Here is an 18,902-nt window from a genome sequence, read left to right on the forward strand (position 1 = left end):
CAACCCTCTCACTCCCGTACTAATATTTTCGAAGTGTTTGAGGATTAGAGTGTGTCATCCGGCCATGCTGGTATCTTAACCTTTTATTGTGTCTTCAAATTGTATTGTTTTTGAAAAAAAGGCATTTACCGCTTCGTTATGTCGCACCGGTGTGATTATCAGAGACCTAGCAGTCTTTAAACACTTTTTTAAAACTTGGATGGTGGCCAATGTTACCCTAAGGCGGTTTAACATTGGCATTCAAGGCATTTTATATACATGGCCAAAGTTATTTTTAAAAAACTCCTTTGTTACGTTGAATTTTCAATATCAACGTATGTAGCGCTTGTGTCAGTTCATAAGCCCATGTTTTGGAATAAAATTCCACTTCTTAAAGATTAAGTATTCTGTGATAGCATTCAAGAAACAAAAAAAGTGGACCAAAGTTACCCCATATTACGGTACGTACTTTAAATCTTAGTTTGTTTTCCTTATTCAAATTAGAATGTGTTAATGGCGTCGCTCATGGACGAAGAAGAAACCTATGAACAAATAGCTGAATTGAGCGGACCTTGCAAAACACTGTGAATACCTGCAGTTATTTTTCGGTGTTCAGCCGGGAGGGCTCCCGTTTCCGCCACCGTGTTTTGGGACAACCAACTTTTGTACAAAAAGCTATTTAACACTAGATAGGCTGCTTCAATGCTCCTATTACTGCACGGCTCAATTGTACAGTTGATTAACAAATAAATATATTCAGCCATGTTAGGAAACTTGTATCTTCACATATGATTTGTCTTTCCATATGGCTTAATCTCTCTGAAATACAGCGAGTTCCTGTGATCAAGTTTTGTTATCAAGTAGTATACTACCGTACCGTAATCTAGACAGCCGGTTGCTATTCAATCATTCCTTCAAATATGCTTGGCCTGGTACATGTGACTCGTAGTAGGAAACTAGCCTGCTGTGTTGGCTCTGCACACGTGGACTTGCTCAGACGACAATAATGAAAGCAACATGCTTCATATATTATCAGGTGTACTACAAACAACATGCAAAATGGCAGTAACACAGCACCAAGGTGGTGGCAACATCTTTGTGAACTTCAGCAAACTCAAGCGGCAGTTGAACCTACGCACGAAAAAAGGTGTTTGCTTTAACGCTCACTTTTTTTATGTTACGGGTGCGTCTCACGTATAATGCAGAAAAATTTATAATAAAAAAAAAATTGGCAGCATTATTTGAGCACAAAAATCGCAACATGCGTTGTTTTAACGTCAATACACATTAAATCAAGGTAAAAAGATTGAAGTTGCTGAAAGTTAACAGATGTTGCCAGCACGTTAATAAAGCAGCAAAGTTGAATCAGGAAGACAGGGTTGCCAGTCGACAAGGCGGCGAATCGATAAGGTTCTAACCAAACATGACGCAAAATATCGAAAAACTCCCAAATATAGCAATGAAATATATTTCGCAAGTTAATTCAGAAAGCTTTAAAGTTTCATTTGAAACAAGACCTGGTTATCATTCTAGGAAAAGTACCCCCAATGATAATTTACGTTAGTACCGGTGTCCATTGACAAAGCAATCAAATAGATTTTTTGCATGGTATCTAGTATCCACTCTTGCCATTAGCTTGAACACGTCGGCGGCTTCAACCCAACAATAAGCTTCATTGTTTTGTAATAAGCAATTTCAAACGCGGCGACACCAACGCCTTGTGCATGAACGTGCGTCTAGGTTTCGTGAATATCAGTGGGCAGCTCAGATTGTCGAATTATCCCACCAGCAAAGTCGGTGATTTTTACATTGATTCAACGTTCGCAGGCGATGAATCTATGTCAAAATTACGGATTCTGATATAGACAGCAAAATGTCTGCAGACATCGAGTCAATGTAAAAAACGACTGATTTGCTGTCTGGAAAAGGACTGCCAGAAAAGTCAAAGGACAGCAGAATCAAGTTTTCAATTCAGAAAAAAGTCTTCACGCTCCGAGATTCAAGGGAACAGCTAAAAAGCGTCATCAGAACGATAATATCAAGTATACATGCAAATTCATTGTAAACAGTGATGTCTCGCACCAGAGTGAAATAGCTTTTAAGCTTTAACTTCCATAAGTTCAACCACCGAGACGTCACAAGATGTAGCAAGGTACTTTCTAGCAATTCGGAATGATTCATCGTTTGATACCTCTGGTGAGCAGCGACGTAAATTTAACTTCAGCTAGAAGCAAACGGTCTCACTGGCTGCGGTATTGATTCAAATACAGTGTTAAGGAAACAGAAGAAAGTAATTTATTACAGGCCAGATGAGCTTTCGCATTGTCTGGTAAAGGAAGACGTGGTTTACCCCTTATGTCATATCGTCCTCTGCTAGAGAATCGTCATCTTGTTCGGAACTCGACAGCGCAGTTGCCACACTGCAGGGTCAGGGGTGTAATAAAGTCGGAGAGCACCTTCATTAATTCTTGTCCATAGATGATAAATTATGACGTTAAAAGTCGTTGAAACGATGGAAGATGGAGTGAGTCGCACCAACACCAGGGTAAGTTACTTTTTATGTCGTTTCATCATCACTAGACTTTGCAACATCATAAAAATGTAACTTCATTCTCTGGCAATCTCAGCGGATGCGCAGAAAGCATGACAAGTGTGTGGTGGGTTTGTAGCACAAATGTGACAATGTTAACTTCCTCAAATAACAAAAAATTACTTCACATTTTTCGATGTCAGTAATCGCACGTCTTTTTGCTGGGTCAGCACGAATGACATGGGCACATTTGAAAAACCTCCGTTCGGTAAAGAGCAAAGACTTAACGGGAGTAAAAAAAATATAAGGTTTTGCCTATGAACGACTTCACAGTGAACACAGTCAGATGTTTGCAACCGGCGTTTCCATGACAACAAGTAGATGATCAAGAATCTTCGAGATTGATGAGATCAGGTTGCGGCTGAAAAAGAAGCGAAGTGAGTTCATTAAATTGTTCGCTCATGATAAGACACTTGAAGATCAACCGAATTGATTTCTTGAATTTTTATATTAAGTTTTTACACAGCACTGTGTCCATCACAGAATGCGTTGCTTCCCTGCACTTTACAAAGCAGACAGTGTCATGCCAAAAAATTTTTTGTTTTTGTTCCATTACTTAATTCTCTTCCATTTTCCGCCATCGGGCGTTCAATACTTCCTTGATAGCGGAGAGTTAACCCTGGATTCTTGGAAGAAAAATATGACCATTAGGTGACGCCAAGGTATCTCGAAAGCCACACGTCATAATCCAACATTGCGTCATCACAACTGACTGACAAACAATGATAGCTACCAACGAGAGGTTAAGTTAACATGTATTCTATCAATACCATGCAATTATAATGCCGCAGCTAAAGCGGTTCTGCGTTCCTCGGACCTCGATGTTGCTGAGTTGTAAAAGTTGTTGGGTTTGAGTTGCCGCAATGCTATTCATGTATTGCTGTTTTTACTGGATAGCAAAACCATCCCGCTGCACATTGATTTAACGTCTGTACTCTGTAGGCGTGAAATCAAAGTAGCAAGGGCTGCTTGTCAGAAGTCAGCGTATCTTACCTGTGGACAACCTTTGGTGGCTTCTTGTAGAACATTGATCCAAACCAGTGCCACTTCCTTGGAGTCACACTGGAATCGATACATGTTCCCGCTCTCGGTGTTGTTGAGCTGGAAGCAATCCAGTCGCGATGGGTCGTTGGAATAGAGAACCATCCATCCGCGGATGGATACAGCTTTGCAAGGACGAGATTTAAACTGGAAATAAAAGATTCAACGATTGAATCGGTTTGTAACTCAGCAAACGACCATACTCGGACAATATCCCGTGAATCGATGTAAAAAATTACGGATTTTGCTGTCTGGGTATTCTCATCGCACTCACATAAAGAAAAAAAGTTCAATGTCAGCCTAGTAATACAAAGTCACTGATACGTCATTAAGTGCCGATGCGGAATTGTGATGTCATTCAAGAAACAAACCACAAGCCTGATTTGTCACATTTTACAGAAATTTCCAGATTTTGCTAACTTTTGGCGAATGTTTAAATAAATTTTTCTAAAAATTATATTTTTACGCTTTTTTTACTGTTTTCCCCAGATGACACAATAGGTTTTAACATCCTCATATGTTGAAAAACAAAGAAAATTTGATTTCGAAGATTTTAGTCAGATTGTAAATTTTTCAATAACAGTCTGATTCAGCGTTTTTCAACTTACTTTTTCTCATTTGCTACTGCTTTCCCAAGGCAACAAAAAGCTTTTATATCATTAGGAGACAACAAAAAGTAAAAAAATCTCAGAAAATGTCAGTCAAACACTAGCAGTAGCTGTCAAAATCTGAAAATGTGACAAATCAGGCCGCATCTCATCATCATCAAGCACCATCCTAGATCCACTGAATGATGCGGAAGGCGCATGTGTCTTAGTTGATGTGGTAAAGCCTGACTTCTATGCGGTAATCTATCGGCGTGGTCCAGGAAAGTAACAGTCCAGGAGTGACCGCAGTCCAAGAGTTACCAGGATTGCCAAATATAATTAATTATTGTTTTTTCAGTAATAATTGAAATTTCTACTGCTCAAAACGTTACATTGACAATTTTAGGCATTAATTAATCTTAAATGAAAAGGTATGCATTAGTTTGAGAGTAACTACTCAATTAAACTTAGTTTTAAAATTTTTGTTTTTGTATTGCTTTCGGAAGCGCCTGGCAGCTCTGGTCATTTGTGGTCTGACGTCATTTCTAGACTGCTAGCTACGCTGCAGCAGCACGGTAACTTTTGGACCGCAGTAACTCCTGGACCGTTACACCAGTAACTCAAGTGAGGATTAAACATTTTCCATATTACCAACCAGTAAATTCGTCCATTTTTACAAAAATTCATTGCAGACGCATGGCTACCTAGATCCGGCCTTCGTCACATTCTGAAGAATTTTCTAGATTTTGCCAACATTTGATAATTGTCTGAATGAAATTTTCTACAAATTACATTTTAATGTCTTCTTTGCTGTCTTTCCCCGATGACCAAATGGGTTTTAACATGATCAGGCGTTAAGAAAAAAAAAAATAATTCATAAAATTTCAGTCAATTCATAAATTTTCATAAAATGACTATTGACTATTTATTACTTGCTAACAATCTGATTGGACGCTTTTGCTTCCCAAGGCAACACACGTAAAAAACATCTCAGAAAATATTACTCAGAAGCGGTAGCGGTAATCAAAATATGCCCAATCAAGCCTTATCTCCGGGTAGCCATTGCAGACGTTAATAGCCTACCAGTGGTTCCCAACCTTTTTGACCTTGCGGCACCCTATCAAAGAAATAAATAGTTTGCGGCACCCTGGCAAAACTGGGTCAATTTTATGAGATTTCAGTATTTCAAATAACTGTATGAAATAACACAGAATGAGTTGTACAGTATAGCGCGCGTAAATAAATGTATTTATTCAAAAGTTAGTGTGAAATTTGGGCTTGACTTCTTGCACAAAGTCCCTTAATATCTCGAGGCACATTCGACAAAGCCACCCACATTTCTACCTCGACTATAAGCAGTCGTTCTCGTTTTTAGTTTTAATGTTCGTTTGTACGGAAAATCCACTAATTTGGAGACCCAATTGTAATCGCAAAGCAATTCAGAAAATATATTCATAAGTATAAAGAACAAATTAATTATAACTTGGCCTTTTCTCGATTAGCTATGTAGGCTATCGTGTTTGTATGCGCAGGTATGGTATTCCCCATGCAAAAGTTTCTATTTTATAATGGTTCGCAAACAATCGTGCAATTTTATAATCGTGCTGGGTCACACAATCCTATAATCCAGTCCTCGAAATTAGCGGCGGCACACGGCAATTGCCGTGGTAAATGCCGCCGCAAACGTCATAATGGCCATTCTGCTACGGCAATAAAAATGCCGTCGCAAAATGAGCATTTAATTCGGACAAAAATTGTTCAAAATTTCTTCCTGTTTGATTTACTCGCAGCGTGAGTTTAATCAGCAGAAACATCGCACCAAGACCTCACCTCGGACTATTTTACTTGCTGTGAACACTCCCACAGTCTTCAAAATTAGCATATTTTTACTTCGCAAAAACATTGACGAGGCCAAACGGCAAAAGTTGAAATTGCCTCGGCAATTGCTGTGAACGTTTATTACGAAAAAATTGTACCAAAACATGCAAAACGAGAAGAGAAAAAAATAATCAAGTAGTCTATCACGACCGCACTGTTTGATTTGTTGTGATGTAATAATACCAAAAGTAGCAATAAAGCGATCAACGCGATACGCACGCTGTTACGGTGATTCACGTTGTAACTCATTGGGGGGAAAGTAAGTTAATTTTGGGTTGATTCAACGTTCGAGTCAGCACAAATCAATTTAATTTTTCCGGCGAGTTATATCGCGTAACAACAATGCCCAATAAGATATTTACGTTTGTTTTACATTAATTCGACTTCTAGCAACGTTAAATTATCATGAAATAATGTTAATTGCTCAATCAGGTACCGATAACAAATCAATAGCTCCCTGCGAGAAGATTGCCTCGATTTACGTATACAGTACACTAACATAATTTCGGCACAATTAGGATACTGCGAGCAACACAAAGTCTGTTAGATAAAGCACTAGTTAGAATCGGAATCATCGGATGATGAGGTTGTCGCGTCGTCACTGGAATACTTGAAGACGCAAAACTGCCCGTTCATGAACGCGCGATGCCATATAATCGGAAGCATTACTTTTCTTTACTGCCAAAGAACCATTTATCCAATTTTGTACCACTTTTTATATTCGCAACGACAACGGTCAAAAATAAGCATTCGATGAAAGAATAACTTTTGCGTAACAATTAAGCCAGTATTTATAAGGTTGCAAACTTTTTACAGTTCACAAGAGCATTGTCAGCGTATAAAATAGCGTGTGTGATGCTCTGGGCTACCGCCGTGTGACACACGATGAAGAAGAAGCGCATAAAAGTGCTTTTGATTAAAGCATACGGCAATTGCCGCCGCAACCCAAGGTTTGTTGATTTGGCGACGGCAATGTTATTGCCGTCGTAGATGGAAGCTAATTTCGAGGGCTGTATAATCCATCACTGCAATTTGACTTTGTGCGCCGTGAAACGCAAAATAAAATCAGGAAACCTGGCAATAATGATGCGTTTCAAGCGTTTTTATGGAAAGAACAGCAACGAGTCAAAATCTCTTTCACGCTGTTTTTCCTGGGCGAGAAAACAAAGGCCTACCGTGGATTAGAGTTAAAATAAATAAATAAATTCCACACTTAACGGGTTAAAGTTAAAATATCTCGCGGCACCCTTGAGCATTGCAATTGGCACCCCAGGGTGCCGCGGCACCCCGGTTGGGAACCACTGCCCTACACCATAAACAGTTGGTTGGAATCGAACTGAACTCAAAGTTGCAGAATTGACAACCCACTCACATGACGTCGGTCGTGGCCCCGGATGCTTTTGGAGGCGAAATAAACAAGTCTCGTGTCGCACACGCATATCCAGTACTTGCTCCATTGCGACACCTGGGAAGGAAGCGCAACTTTAAAGCGAACTTTTACAGGACGAAAACAAACGACAGCAAGACAGACAATCGTTAGTTTTGGAAACATGTTACTGGCGCTATGTACCTTTTACCTTTATGTACTGCCTATTTTTAGAGTAAGGAACAAAGTGGTCCCCTGTTTAAATTACTAGTGGTGTTTTAGAATTCTTCTTCTTTAACAGATTAGTCATATTTGATTAGCTGTAGCCTCCCATGTGAACGCCCTCCATTTTTTTTTTTTAGAATAACTTACTTAAACAACAACAGTCAGCGTTGTGAACAAAATTATTCATAAATGGTGGGCAGCTTCAAATAGGTTGACACTGGTTCAAATCTTTAGAGATATTCAAAATAACTTACAGCTGGCTTCTTCCCGTGTTTGAGAACGCACTTCCTCTTGAGACAACCCTCGAATTTGCACGTTTGGTAGTCATCGCTCGATATATCCAACGTTCTGGTCAAGATAAAGGACGGTTTGCACTGTGGTTATGATTACGTGATTGGGATAGTGTAATCACCCCACAACAAAAAGTTAAGAAAACAAGGTTAGCAGACAGCAAATCAACCATTTTCTACATTGATCCAATGTCGGTAAAAATGGTTGATTTGTTGTCTGGGTTTATCGTCATCAAAAAAGCACATTCTTTCTACAAAAGACAAGCCTGTGCCGTCATGCCCTCTCATGTCTGCCTTGGGAACCACTCTTAATAAATTACAGTATGTTTCTTTGGGAGAGAAGTTGAATATTTCGATTTTACTCTGTTTGACTGATATACTCCACTGTAATCTCACAAATGCCGCCAGCTATGTGAAGTTAACTCACAATAACTATCAATTGCAAAATAAACGTTGTATTTACGTTAAAACTACGATAGATAACCTGAGGTTGACGTCTAAGGTTGTGGACGAGGAAACTTCATCAACAAATTTGTCCCTCAAACCTGTCGGACTGTCCACTGAGTAACTGGTCTCCGCCAAGGCTGTCTTGTTGCTTTTCCATTTGATCTTTGACCTCTTGGTCACGTGCTGACTGACAGACACTCTTGGTGACACAAAGAACTGCCTCAAGTACTTTGCGTTGTCGGAGTAACCGCACAGATCCTTTGAGCAGCCGACGGTGACAGAGCTGTGCGCGCTCCGGATGTTCCAACCGTCCTCCAACACTCTCCACTGCTTTTTGCTCTTCTTTTTCTTCGATCCGCTCTCTAGCGATATCAAGCGAGCTCTTTCGTCGTCGACGTCACCGGTGATGACGTCACCGGAAGTTCCCAGTTGACTAGGGACTTTACCCGGGCTGTGCTCGTCACCAAGTTTGCATCGCATTTTGGCAAATTCGTCAATATCGCTGACAAGAGTGGACGAAGATGAGCCGGCACTCAGCGACGCTTCCCCAGTGTCGTTAGCCAGCCCGCGTGACGTCACAAAAGTCTGGTAAATTTCCTTGAGATCAGAATTCTTGGCGATTGGATAGGTGGAGCTCTTCCGGCGGTTAACTTGGACCTTTGCAGCGCGCAAACTATATTTTCCTCGGTTCCCGTGGTATACCTTGTACCACTTTGTAGGGACCTTACTTTTCTTGTGAGGGAGAGAGAAGTGGCGGGAGTATCTGCTTCATGAACAAACAGACCAATTAGTAATTCGCTAATAGTTTAGTTCAACACACACTAACGATTTTAACTAAACTGACATGAACCAAATGCATCCACTCAAAACCTGTGCTGAACATTTAACTCTATATCATTGCTAAATCTAACTTTGCTTTCTGCGATATTTGCAAGTTTCTGGCAGTGAAAACGAAAACCAAATTTAACGTCAGAATAAAAGCAGAAACAGATCAAAAACCTACATGAAGGCGATGCGGACACAAAAACATCAACGGAAACTAAATGCTAATGTCACCCAAAGCAAGATCACGTCGCTATAGTCGCTGTACAATACTAAGGCAAGTAGTAACACGTCTAAATCTGCATACATAAACCTACCCACTACCCTACTTGGCTGCTCAAGTTGGTTACACAATAATACACATAAGCAAGAATGTTTCTACCACTTAAACTTTCTCTCGCTCACCATCAGATGACAACTTACCGATCAGAAGCCAGCGACATCTCGTCCTGCTCACTGAACTCCGATCCGGAGTTTGATCTGCTGCTCCCTATGGATCCGCTGTTTGCTCCGGTTACCGACATCCGGTTCGTGGATGAAGAGGAGGATGCGAGGGATGAAGGAGTTGCTATGATACTGTCGTCAAGCAACGAGGTCGTCACGGCAACCGTGGAAGGCGCAGTACCACGAGGAAGGCTGCCGCTAGATGACAGAAGAGCATTAAATCACTTGACAAGCGTCGGGTAATAAAAATTTTTAATAAGTTTTGCCCAGTTTAAGCATAAAATTTTCTTAAAGTGCTCAATACAGTTACTGGCAGTCAATATAGCCGGTGTGTTGGAGCAGGCGTACTTCAAGCTATATGTAAAATTCTAAATCTGCGAAGAAAAGACACCGTTCATCATTACTTTCCCATATTTTATCTAAAATTTAACTGATGTCCATAAACAGCAGCTACATGTTGCAATTTGCAAGTCGAAGGCGAAGCTGACACTGTCACCACAACTTCAACCGTTGAACATCGTTGAACGGCGCAAGCATCGTGCGTGGCTGCAAGCTGGCTAATGGTGGGTAGTGGGTAATAGAAGCATCACAGATTTATCGTCACATATTTAGCCTATAACATGCTTATTCCCAATGCAACTTAACGAGCATTCAGCGACATAAAATAAAGTAAAACATCCACAAGGTAAGGGTTCTCAACCTTTTTCTACTCCCGTTAACCGATGTCAAAGATTTAAAATAAAGTGTTTCCGACCTATATTTTCACATTAAAAATTTCAAATTTGTTCAAAAAAAGAGGAAGAAGGCTACATCCTTCTTACAATAGTACCTTTACTCTCTTGACAGAGAAAAATTACCCTCTCCTTCCATGGGGTGAATTCACCCCCGGTCGAGAACCCTTACGACATAATGAGCTCTCGTTCATTCGAGTCAAAGCAACCACTGGTTCGTACAAACCACCCAAGGTTGCTTTGTTTCGGTGAGACGTAGGGGAGACCAACCTTGGACTTAAGCTGTCGGGCGATGTGCTCCCCCGGGTGGGGGATATGTACCACACTGTACTGTCCCTTTGATTACTGCCAGTATACATCGACCGTCTGTGGAGCAAGGGGTGTAGGGGGTTGTGTGTGAAAGCAAGAAAATGCAGGGGTTGTGGGTGAAAGCACATTTTGATGGAAACGAAATCGTGATGTCATCGATGAACAGAAAGAAAACAAACAAATGAAAGGCGTTAATGACGTGGTCGAAATGAAAACAACAAAACACTTGTTTGCATTTTCTCCAACAGAAACCAACATATATTTGCTGAAATAAACTAAGGTATGGATAACAAAAATTATTTACTCAAAGTAAAACAGATACGCGCAAGCTACATTACCATGCAATGAGCACATGCAAGAACGGCAAACAACTTTCATTTCAACCAAAGACAAATGAATATTAATAATTAGTGATAATAATCAAGAGTAATATTAAGGAGTATGCGCCTATGAACCACGAGGTAAAACAACCGATGACAACGGCCAGGCGTGACGAATTCCCTTAGGCTTACTACCCTACTTCTACTGGTTATTCCATACATTGTTCACTGATTGTAAACTACAATTTTGGTAAAGAGGTTACTTTCTTCAGCCACAGACATATACAACCAAGCAACCACACGGCATTTAACATAATGGATTAAAATTGAACATAAACTATAAGCTACAAACGTTTTCGGCCATACACACGTTAGCCCTTATCAAGTAACAAAAAATAACTGCTTATCATATCTACAATGAAAATGAATAACTGATCTAAACACTGAATTGAAAAACGAAATGCAAAATGAAACGGCAGAACATAGAAGAAAGGCACATCACGTGGCGTTTAAATTACACCAGGCAAAGACGCAACATATGACGTATCAAGAAAAGACGTTGAGTAGATAAGATGGTTTTTCAATAAGGTGCTGAGGGGGTTTTTGGATTCACGTTCTACACACTCTCAAGCGGACGAGCGTGAATGGAGAAACTGCCTTACAGTTCCCTTTGTGGGTAAAGCATCGAGACGCTTTGTCAGTAATATGTCAAGTTTTATCAAAATGAAGTTCAACGTGGATATTGTTCCCAGGCCTCGAAATTCACGGCGGACACGGCGGACATGTCCGCCGTCACAGCATGTGATGTCCGCGGGAAGTACCCTCTAGATCGGTCATATTTGTCCGCCGAGAAATATCGCAGAAACTGGCGATACAAATCGTCATTGCATAGCACGAACGTCGAACAACTGTTGCAAGAATATAATTTGCGCTGGGAATGCAAAATTGTCGCATTCCAAGCCCGCATCTAGAAAAAGTTAATACTGTATCTCTTACCTCCATTCAAGCAAAAAAACTTTCGAATTTTACGTTGCCTCAACGATTGATGACATTGAATCATCGTAACAGAGGTGAATTCTTAGCTAAGAATTGATGGGAGTACCGGTACTTCTACACTAATCACGCACAACTTAGTTCAAGTCTTTTGTCACAATGTCTGGCTTTGATCTCCGAGTAATATTGATAATGCAAGGTTGATTACAAAGTTAGATTATAAGAGTATAGGCTACTACAGCAAGATGCCGCAAAACTTAAGTTTTGGTATTACAGTAAGAAAAAAGAGGCCCAGGGAAATTTCTGAAAGTCAGAATGAGGGCGATGAACCTACTACTAGGAATTTTAGTGGTGATAGACGCATATATTAAAGGAACAACGAATGTAAGGATTAGCTCTGTCAAAGATCACAACACATCGTTTACCCCAAGCCATCAATTTCCGGTCATCAAGGCCATCTACAGTATGAGTGACAAAAAAAAATCAAAATTAAGAGGTTGTTTGAAATCGCATATTTTATCGCTCAAGAAGAGCTCACATTTACGCTTTTCCCTCAACTAGCCGGTCTGGAGAAAAGACACGGAATAGATCTCGGTATCACGTATCTTAACAACAAGCAGTGATCTCGTGGAGATTGGCGCACGTCTTTGAAGATCGATGTTATTGAAGCTCTAATCATGCGCATAGCCTATGTTTGAATGGCCTTGACTGCGCTGATTATAACTCCGAGCCTGCCATGGTCTCGTGAATACTGATACTATTTTGGAGAGGCGACCGCATCACGGAGAGGGGAAAAAATAATTGTGCTGTTTGTAATGTTTTGTTTATTCTTTTCGTCACTTTCGCTCACATGACACGCAAAAATAAACCTAAAGAAAAAAGCCTAGTGAAACTTTGCACATCAGAAAATAGTAGCGCTACGCGTTAGTGTAGAAGTTTTCCGACTCGTGCCCAGAGCATTGTGATGCAAGAAGCCACACGACCTCGTTCAGTGGAAGTTAATCAGTTATGCGGCGGATTATTTTTTTATTATTTATTTGCATCAGACACAAAAAGTCCATAGAATTTAAATTTTTAACAATCATCATATTATCATCATCATCATATTTAGTAGCTACACGGCGTCAAGCGCACGTCGTTGATCTGATGAAAGCCTTTCAGAGTGACTTCGCTGAAATTTTAAAAAGCCTAAACCGTAGCTATGGTTCTCAAATGGCGAAGACTTATCAAGATAAAGGGATTAAGTATGACGATCGACGTTAAAACTGGTGTGTCCGCCGTAAGACTTAATTTGTCCGCCGAGATAGCTGCTCAGACCGGACATGTTTGTCCGCCATCAACAAAAACGAATTTCGAGGCCTGTGTTCCTGTGTATAAAACGTTCAAAGTTGGCCATTATTTTCAGCTTAAATCTAGGACTCCCTCCTACTTGTGTTCAAACGTCGTGTACAAGTTCACTTGTTCGCATGACGCGAATTGTACATACATCGGTATGTCTACGCGGCATTTGGCCACGAGAGTGAGGGAGCACTTGGATTTAACTAATTTGAACAAGCAAAGTGCCATTAAAGATCACATATTCGATTGTCAAACATGTTCAAATAACAAACCATCCTTGGAGTCCTTTAGAATTATGCGTAAATGTTTCACCGAATTCGACACTAAAATCCACGAGGCTTTGCTAATAAAATCATACAATCCTCGCCTCAATACACAGTTGTTTGCCTCAGGTGCTTCTTATCTACTCAACGTCTTTTCTTGATACGTCATATGTTGCGTCTTTGCCTGGTGTAATTTAAACGCCACGTGATGTGCCTTTCTTCTATGTTCTGCCGTTTCATTTTGCATTTCGTTTTTCAATTCAGTGTTTAGATCAGTTATTCATTTTCATTGTAGATATGATAAGCAGTTATTTTTTGTTACTTGATAAGGGCTAACGTGTGTATGGCCGAAAACGTTTGTAGCTTATAGTTTATGTTCAATTTTAATCCATTATGTTAAATGCCGTGTGGTTGCTTGGTTGTATATGTCTGTGATTGTAAACTACTTTTACTACTGGATACTCGGGCTGTCTACTGCGCCACTGTTAAAAGGGAGCTTCATGAAAGTGGCCATGGCTGATAACTAACCACATTGATCACTAACAAACCACTAACCATAATGACAACTACCAATATTGATCAACTGACTGCGATGCATACTCGCACTTTAAAAATTAAATTCTCTTGGTTACTTCATATACTGTCTACCACTGGGTACCCGGGCTGTGTACTGACATTACTGACAGTTGCACAGAGCCTCAAAGGAGGCTTTTTGAGAGCTGGTACATTTGAAACAGTCTTTAATCTTTCAGATAATATGAAACCAAGAAAGTTTCCAGAAATATTTAATAAAACTACCATTCAACGTTTTACAGGCAGAGAAAACTTTTTTCTTTCTACATTGAGAAATTCCAAGTCTGACTACTTAAATTGCTGGAAGACTTCCGTTTCTTCGACTTGTTGTTTTTCTTTAGTCATTGCAAACAAACTGTACTTATTCAGAAATGTCTGCAAATAAGCAGGCACTAACCGATCAATGCAATAAACAAAGAAAAACGAAACACATGATCATACATATCCACTATCATTGACCATGTCATTGAGGTTTATGTCATGCAGTTCCCGCTTGTTGTTCAAATGTTGTTTGTGATATATTCAGTCCGCTGAGTGTCGCTGAATGACAAACTGTTCTTAAAATGTGTTGCTCATCTGTATCCCTGGGCAACTGAACCATCATCTCTGGGTAACCTGCTTAACCTAGCTGTAACATTTACAGTGCCACGAATCAAAGGGGAAAAACAATGGAAGAAAATGGTTACGTGGAAGAAGCAAGGTTGTTATTGGAATGGAACCACTCAAAAATACAACTGTTAAAAAGGAAAAAAAAACTAAACTGAAGGTAAACAAATTATATAAGTCGAGCCAATCTCGGCAAATCGAGTATACTCGGAGTGCTCGAGGGCTCTTTAAACACCATATGACACCCTGCTCCTCATATACCCCCTATGACGTCAAATATGGTTTGAAAGTCCCCAACACAGCAGCGTACACCAGGAAATGAGGTGGGGTGATGTTTAAACAACCCTTACAAGAACTCAAAAGTAATAATTAAGTTTGCCATGTTAGTGGTAGAAAACGTGATCACACGAGTTGCGTTAGTTACAAAGACAGTACAGTGTGTTAGAGCGCCAATTGACAGCAAGTGGGTCTGGTCGGAATACGGCTTCTACGCATAACATCACCACCGCTCTCTCTCGCCATATCAGACATGCACATTGCACAGGCAGTATAGTGCAAACAAACGGTTAGTTAGTCAATGCAAGGTTCAATTTGTATGAAAAGCAAACCTTTTCTGGATTTTTGACGACTCTGACTTGGGTCGCATGGCAACGGCACCGTTGAAAGCGAATTCCTTTCCAAGACTGTGGGACTTGCGGTGGCCAGGGACAAACTTATGTTGTGCAGGCGGTGTCCGGCAGTTGTGCCGGTTCAAAGAAGACCGGTCCATTTTTCCAGAGTTCTTGCCTGAGAACAAAATAAAATTAAATGCCAAACTAAGAACATTTCAATCGCTATGTGGCGAGAAAAGAAGAGCTGCCCTTGAAGAACTGCGCTCAAACGCACAGATCGAGATACGAACCATCGCTTAGGTTTTGCTTGTAGTTGCGCACTGAGACAGTACAATATCAACCAAGATCAAAGTGGGGGTTGGGAACAAGAAATTCCGTTGTAACGAGTCAGAATAGCAATTATTATCTCCAAACAAAGTCATTTGTGCAGTAAACACAGAGCTATGTGATGTAACAAGGTACCTGTGTCTATATCGTTTTTCGTCCTCCCCGGCTTCTTCTCAGGGGTGTTCAAGGAGTTGCTCAATTGGTTTGGCTCGATCTTCAGTGAAAGCCTGAAACATATTTCCAATAACTCGCCTCTATACACAACCACACATCTCGATGCCTGGGGACCACGCAATGCTAATGAGGGATTGCTGCGCCTATAAAGTTATCCACGGACGAAATCGCAAAAGCGCATTTCTTCCACTAATTTAGATATTAACTTCCTCTTTCGTTTCGTCATCCAACGCGATATACATAAAGGATGTTAAAAAAATATATTTGGAAAAGAAACAAAACTTTCTGCAAGCACTCCAGAAGATTTCCATATTAATTATTAGTGTTACGGTAGCGTGTTTGTTGTCTAACAAGTGATGTCATTGTTACTTGTAATTGTCTTCTTCCAAAAACTTTTGCAGTTCTTCAATGTACTTGACTGAGTTGAGATAGTTCTTGATGTGTGGCACCTCCTTCAGATGGTCTGCAAGCATAGGATTGGCTGTCACATATAGTATTGGGTCGGTGCAAGATAACAGGCTAATGAACCGGTACTTCGCACCCAGCGACACAATAGTTTCAACTCGACTAACATGACCTCTAGAGCACTCGGGCTTTTACAAACACATTAAGCGAACAGGTACATATCTTATCGATGATCAGCTAAATTCTTTTCATCAGCGACAGCGTACAAAGATTACTATGCTAGTGAAATTTTCACAAAGTATTCGAACGCTTTCTGCTAAATCTACGTCATGGCTCGTTAGTTGAAACTTTTAAGGCACGCATGAAATGAGTGGAGTTGGGTTTGACCATTGCACGACATACCGCAACATGTACCCAGCCATGTATACAAGCCGATCATCAATGCCGCACATGAAAGCGACCGAAGTGTTTATTTGTGGTCTGTCTGCTAAACAAGCCACAAGCAATGAATAGCAATGAAGTGGCTTCAACAGCTACGTGCCTAGACCGCATAAGCCGAATAAGAATTTTAATTATTAAAAATTTAATTTGCTTGAGGTAGCTAGGCGAGAGTTGAAAGAATATTTAACTATTTGCATAATATTTTTTTTTTACTGAAGTGATGAAACAAATGATCACAATATTACTTTTTGGAAGCAGTGTTTACTTAATTTAAATATGTAAATAGAAACACTGACCGTATCGAGACTGTTGGAACTCCGCGATGACACGAAGGATGTTGTTCATCTTATTGGAACGCTCCTGGCTTTCCAGTCCTCCCGTGTCGGGGTGGGCGGAGTCGATGAACATGACGTCAGAAAGGTACATGCCTGCGAATGCATGAATGACGTCACAGAAAGAATGAGGTCATCCGTTCATGTGGGGGCAAAGGTGACTTCGCTTTTGTGAAATGTTTACAAAAATATGGGCTCAAGATAATAATTGCCCCATTAATTAACCTACATCACTAAAACAATATGAAAAAAGAAGAAAATTGAAAGGTTATGAAGATTTTTTTTCAAATCCGGGTGCGTGGGACTAGTTAGCCCGGTAGGGGCAATCCACCTAGCAGGGCACAACCCTGTGAACCCAACTATTGCTTTGTGATCAGTTGCTTTTTACACCAGAAGCTACGGCCATCATTCCTTGTCACAGGTAAGACATCCGGCTGTAAAAATTGAGTTTTGAAGACTTGGAAATCAAACTAAATAAAAGTTAAAAAGCGGGTAAAAATATTGAAAATGTTACAAACCATAAAAATGCTAACAACGCAATTATAACAATTACACAACTGTGAGTTTGCAGTACTTTAGAACAGAAAAATCAAATTTTTCTCTTCGGTGTAAACATCTTGAATGGAGTAAGACAAAGGGGTAACAGCAATCTGCAAAATTAGGCATTTAGTAAACGGCCCTCTTATGTTTGGCCAAAATATCGCGTTACTGCAATATGAAAGGCCAAGTACACGATACTATCTGAGGGTCGCACTTCGGGTCAGGGCGCTATTTACGCCAGAAGGGGTGAAAATTCATTGTTTGTGTTATAATAAATAATGTAGGAAGGTGAATCGATGACGTTGCCTCTATGTAATTCAAGAAAAATTATGGCTAGGAAAAAGTAAGATTTTGTTGGCAGTTAGCAGTTGGATCATATTATTTCCCTTTGCGACAAACAGTGAAAACGAAACTTGTGAAGAGTCTTCATTTCCATGACAGGTATATAGAAAATGAACGACATTTCAATTGTATTGCAATTACCGGATAAAGTGTCCGAAAATGAGACATAACATTAAACTAGTCAATACCAGCGGACAGGATAAGTTCGCTTTCAATTAAATCTGAAATGTCGCTATTTCATGCGGAAATACATGTCTGAAAATTTTTGAGAAAGAAAAAAGTGAAAGTTTTCAAATGGTTGAGCTTGTAAGGATGAATATAACTTTATAAACACTGCCAGCTTGTGGCGTTATAATGGTTTAGGGTTAAACGCTTCTGCTCAATACACAGTCTTTATTGGGGGATGTACATCATTGGGGGATGTACATCATTGGGGGATGTACATCATTGGGGATGTACATCATTCAGGGATGTACATCATTCAGGGATGTGCATCGTTGGGGGTGTGTACATCATTGGGGGATGTGCATCATTGAGGGTGTGTACATCATTAAAACGCATTATTTTCGCCCAAAACTGCTTCCCGGTTCAATCAACTCGAACAAGACAAGATGGAAGCCGCAAGGCGCAAATGTATCAAATCAAAACTAAGTCTGCCTTCAAAAGGCAACGACTGCAACCAAAATCCTTGTTAATCCAAAACTAACGATTGTGGCATCGGACGATTTATGATTTGAATCAACTGAATTCCCACAGAGACGGTTTGCCAAATCTCATCATAATCAGCTAACTTGACACATAATCATCAATCAAAAACGATAAGAAAAAATTCGTTGTTCACTTGCACGGTGGCGATCAGCACTAAAAGGTGAAATTAGACTCAAGTACGCCTGAACAGGTATGGTTTCCGTGAACACGCACAAACTAA

General features: G+C 40.2%; 1 protein-coding gene across 4 annotated transcripts in view; it reads right to left on the bottom strand.

The window, feature by feature from the left end:
• Nucleotides 1–986: 986 nt before the first annotated feature.
• LOC145765027 (ras-specific guanine nucleotide-releasing factor RalGPS1-like) overlaps nucleotides 987–18,902 on the bottom strand; it is a 42,023-nt gene continuing 24,107 nt past the window's right edge. The window contains exons 13-23 of one of the 4 annotated variants that reach the window (XM_082576761.1): nucleotides 17,057–17,188; nucleotides 16,284–16,377; nucleotides 15,876–15,967; nucleotides 15,411–15,588; nucleotides 10,671–10,766; nucleotides 9,649–9,867; nucleotides 8,441–9,166; nucleotides 7,921–8,014; nucleotides 7,448–7,540; nucleotides 3,563–3,757; nucleotides 987–2,930 (exon numbers count right to left, since the gene is read on the bottom strand). In XM_082576761.1, coding sequence (XP_082432887.1) covers nucleotides 2,895–2,930; nucleotides 3,563–3,757; nucleotides 7,448–7,540; nucleotides 7,921–8,014; nucleotides 8,441–9,166; nucleotides 9,649–9,867; nucleotides 10,671–10,766; nucleotides 15,411–15,588; nucleotides 15,876–15,967; nucleotides 16,284–16,377; nucleotides 17,057–17,188 — 1,955 coding nt within the window. In that variant the 3' untranslated portion in view covers nucleotides 987–2,894. Of the gene's footprint in view, nucleotides 2,931–3,562; nucleotides 3,758–7,447; nucleotides 7,541–7,920; nucleotides 8,015–8,440; nucleotides 9,170–9,648; nucleotides 9,868–10,670; nucleotides 10,767–15,410; nucleotides 15,589–15,875; nucleotides 15,968–16,283; nucleotides 16,378–17,056; nucleotides 17,189–18,902 lie in introns of all 4 variants that reach the window. The other 3 variants (XM_082576760.1, XM_082576762.1, XM_082576763.1) reach the window with 3 other exon arrangements.

The sequence above is a fragment of the Aplidium turbinatum genome, chromosome 2, assembly GCF_918807975.1.
Source record: "Aplidium turbinatum chromosome 2, kaAplTurb1.1, whole genome shotgun sequence".
Lineage (NCBI taxonomy): Eukaryota > Metazoa > Chordata > Ascidiacea > Aplousobranchia > Polyclinidae > Aplidium > Aplidium turbinatum.